Source organism: Triticum urartu, chromosome 1 (genome assembly GCF_003073215.2).
Source record: "Triticum urartu cultivar G1812 chromosome 1, Tu2.1, whole genome shotgun sequence".
Taxonomy (NCBI): Eukaryota; Viridiplantae; Streptophyta; class Magnoliopsida; order Poales; family Poaceae; genus Triticum; species Triticum urartu.
In genome coordinates, this window is record NC_053022.1 from 554,251,977 (window position 1) to 554,256,179 (window position 4,203).

Below are 4,203 nucleotides of genomic sequence, written 5' to 3' on the forward strand. Positions count from 1 at the left end.
CTTCACACACTCGACACAGTGTCACTGAAACAATCTTACACCCATTGACACAGCAGCAGCAGCAGCAGAACCAATCCATTCGGGGTAATTTCCTTACTCAGCTCAAGTTGCTAGTGCAAGCCAGTTAAATTATGGAGAGAAAGTCGGTAACAACATGCTCTTGTTCTGCCAACACGAGCACGCATGTTACCTCCAATCCATCCACAAATTTAGTAGTACGTATTTTGCTTGTAGGTTCCGTGCACTACAGAGCCAACGAACTCAACCACAGAAGCAGCAGCAGTTCAGGAGCTTGATGATTTAACCAGAACAAAAACTCAATGCAATCATCCAACGTCCCGGAATTGCTAGGTTAAAGCTCAAATGAACAATGTATAATTTCAGGGCACTGTAAAATTCCACCTACAACCAACCAACAAAACAATTGAGGTGTCACCATCATACAGGCACAAGCAACCAAGGAAAAGATCCTCCTCTGGTTGCATGGTTTTTGCACCGGTCATACAAAACCATTAACCTGAATGATTGCATACACAATATGCTCCCAGATTGCTTTTTGCAAGGAAAAGAAAGCATTTCCATATCTTGTCTTCAAGGACAGGATAACCTTCTTATCTTATATGCAAACATTATCAGAAAAGCATGCAGATGCAAGATGTAGATTGGCACAACAACCCTTAAACCACAATCATGTTTTTTTTAGGTAATGCGCAAACATCATCCATCATAACGGGGAAAGGAAATTAGCACACCGAACAAAGCAAAGCAAAGCAAACCTCAGAGATTTTTACACATAGTCCTCCCTAATCTATTCTCATCTCATGTAACTTGCTTAATATCCATCACATAACTAACAGCACGTACCAAGCATGGAAAAACAAGCTCACTACAATTACATAACAACAAAGCTCACTACAGTTATTACAGAACAAAGCTTATAGAAACGTGGGGTGGTCACTAACTAGCTAGCTAAAGCGGGCGTACCAGCTTGCTTGTCCGGGATCAGAAGCCGATCCCGGTGGCGTTGAGGGGCCGGTGCCGGTCCTCCTTCCAGAAGCACGTGTCGGGCGCCAGCCGCGCAGACGACCGCAGCGGCTCGGACTTGCATCGCTTCAGGACGAGCGGCGCGTACGCCACCACGCTGGCAGCGACCTTCGGCAGCTCTAGCTTGAGCTTCTGCTCCACTGCTGGCTTCAGTGGTGGCTTCGGGGCGGCCTGGGGTGGCATAGACGCGGGGTTCGCCGGTGCTTGCACTACGGTGCTCTCTTCTGTATCCTTCGCGACACCGGTGTCGTCCGGAGCATTGCTTAAATCATCCTTCGTCTCCTCTGACGCAGCAGCATTGCTGCCGGTAGCAGCCGCCTTCTGTTGGCGGCGATTCTGACCCTGGTGAGACTTCCAATGGACGAAATCGGTGCTGCACACCCATGTCTCCTTGGAGACCTCCATGGAGAGCTTGGGCTCACACATCATCATCAGGAGGCAATCCGGCAGCTCGCCACTCTTCTTCCTCTGTTCCTGCTTCACCTCAACGGTTTTTTCCTCATCGACTCCGGTCTCAACCTTCTCAGCCTCCGTGTTAATCTCGCCACATTGTGCTGTTGTTCCATCTTCCTCAGCATCATCATTTGTGGCCTCTTCCTTTCCATCCTCATTGCACTCCTGGGCTTCCTCCACACTGTTCGGTGCAGCAACAAGAACAGGGCAGTCCTTCTCCGACTCGGCCTCGGACGAATTTTTCTTCCCCTTCCTGGACGCCATCAAAACCTTGGGCTCCGCGACGAGGTGCTCCTGCTCAATGGTGAAGCTCCACCTCCGGCCATCCCTGTCGATGGAGAAGCTTGCCCTCCTCGAGTCCTTCAAGCTCGAGAAGCTCGATCGCCGCGCCTCCATTTCGGCGGAGAAGCTGTGCCGCCTGTCGACACGATCGCTGCTCGAGGAGGCCCTGCTGCTGGTGGAAACGCGCCTCCTGGTGCTGCCCAGCCGCCGCAATTTGCGGTCCTCCTTCAGTGCTGTGGATGGGGAGCAGCTGCTGACTGACCTCCTGCCCTTCACCTCTTCCTCCATTCTTGGAGCATCAGCATCCTCCTTGGTGTCTGCCACAGCCTCCACCATTGCCGGTGCTTGGCTCTCGCTCTTAGCAGCTTCAACCTCCAAGCCTACGTCCTTGCGAACAATTTGAGCCTCCACAGGCTCATCCTTCTCCTCTGCATCTCCTCTGGAGCCTCCATCATTCTCTTCTTCCCCGATATCTCCACGCTTGGAGCTCTCGTCTTCAGACTCCGGTTGACCAGCATCCCCTGCCTCGCCGCCGTCATCTTCAACCACGCCGCGCTCGCGGCATACCTCGCCGTCGGCGGAAACCGCTGAATTCCGAGCTTCCTCTTCACATTCCTTTTCCAAATTGGCATGGCCTTCCTCTTTTTCTTCTTCCTGGACGCCGCCGACGCCCCCTTCATTGTCGACCTGGCCGACGCTGGCAGTGGCCGCCGCAGGGGAACCCCAGAAGCGGGTGGCGAGCTCCGCCATGCGCACGGGGTCGGATCTGCAGCGCATCAGCAGGAGGGCGTTCCTGGGCGGGATGCAGACGCTGACCCTCCCCTCCTCCTCCTTGCCTCCAACCAGCAAGATCTCATCTTCCTTCTCCACCTCCACCTCGCCGACGACGACGCGCGTCTCGTCCTCCTCTTCGTAGTCGTCCTCCACGTCCCAGCCCTGCATCACGAGCCCCACCTGCGACTCCCGGGCCTCGTCGGCGGGCCCGACGGCGGAGCCCTTCCCGACGTCGTCCTCCTCCTCCTGGATCGCCAGGAGGCACCGCGCGACGGCGGCGCCGCAGAGCCAGCTGCCGCCGGCCGGGGCGCGGCGGCGCTTCTTGTCTCCCGCGGCACCGGAGCGCGGCGCGCCCCCACCACGCTCCCGGGACGCCGAGCAGAGGGAGCGGCCGCCGCAGGAGCCGAAGGTCTTGAGCGCCTCGCAGATGTTGACCGGGATCTGGTAGACCCAGCCCTGGTTCTTGGCGCCGGGGTGGAGGGCGGCGTCCCGGTCGTCCGCCCCGCGGCGGAAGCTGGCCTCGGAGCCGGACAGGCCGCCGCCGCGCCTGGAGCGCGAGCGCAGCGCGGCGGCGGCGGCGGAGGAGGCGTGCTTGGGCTTGCGCTTGCCGCCCTTGACCCGGACCTGGCCGATGCAGGTGACCTTGGGCGAGGAGGGCTCGGCGGGCTCCATCCCGCCCCGCCCGCGCCGGCCCCCCGACGCCGTGCCCGGCGGGAACATGGGCGACTGGCCGCCCTTGAGGCTCCCGCTGTTCCTCAGCCGCCTGCTCAGCGACGGGCGCAGCAGCGCGGCCGGCGCCGCGTCGGCAGCGCCGCCAGAACCAGCTCCGCTCGCTCCTCCGGCGCCGGCGGCGGTGCGGCCGGGGCTGAAAGCCTTGGAGGATGCGGAGGGGCGGAGGCCGGAGGCGGAGGGGCGGGAGGTGAAGCAGATGAAGAGCTCGGTGCCGCCGCCGCCGCCGCCGCCAGCGCGGTCCAAGTGCTTCTTGCGGCGCATCAGGCGCGCGAGGGGGCAGCACAAGGAGAGATGCGCGAGCCGAGCCTGTGACCTCGCCTTGTTTTTTTCCTCCTCGAATTTATTATTCCTATTGTTTACTATGAGGATCGGGGAGTGAGGCAGGCAAATAAGTGAGCTGCCGCAGTAGGGTTTGGGAGTGAGCTCTGCTCTGCTCGAGCTGGGCTTGCCTCGTTAACCGTGGTGCTTAGCAGCAGCGGCAATCAGTCATGATGGGTGTAATGGAGACGAGGATGATGAGGATGATGGGGTAATGGAGATCGGGAGGGGAGGGGTGTGTAGGGTTTGCTCGAGCTGGCGGTAGGTGGAGGTGGAGGTGGCGGGGACTCCGGGGAGTGGGGTGGAGGGGTCCATGTTTTTGCGGCTGCTCCGGCGAGCGGTGGCTGGCCCGGCGCGCATGTGCGTGGCCGTGGTGTGGACGTACCACGGACCAGGGTATGTGTATGTATCAATGTACGTATGTATGTATGTATCGGCAAAGACCAAGGACACTGTACGTACGTACGTACGTACTTGCGAGTTTTTAAGAAGCCGTGAAAGCACACATGAACGGTGGTTGGGAGGACGGGGTTTTCGGCTCTCACCATCATGTGATCTTTTGGATTTAAAAAGATAAAATGAACATATGAATGTGATAGA

The 4,203-nt window shown here is 58.4% G+C and overlaps 1 protein-coding gene across 1 annotated transcript; it reads right to left on the bottom strand.

The window, feature by feature from the left end:
• Positions 1-727: 727 nt before the first annotated feature.
• LOC125529298 lies at positions 728-3,860 on the bottom strand. Its single transcript, XM_048693715.1, has one exon. It carries the CDS (start codon positions 3,544-3,546, stop codon positions 1,003-1,005), a length of 2,544 nt encoding a protein of 847 aa, XP_048549672.1. The 5' UTR covers positions 3,547-3,860; the 3' UTR covers positions 728-1,002.
• Positions 3,861-4,203: the final 343 nt, after the last annotated feature.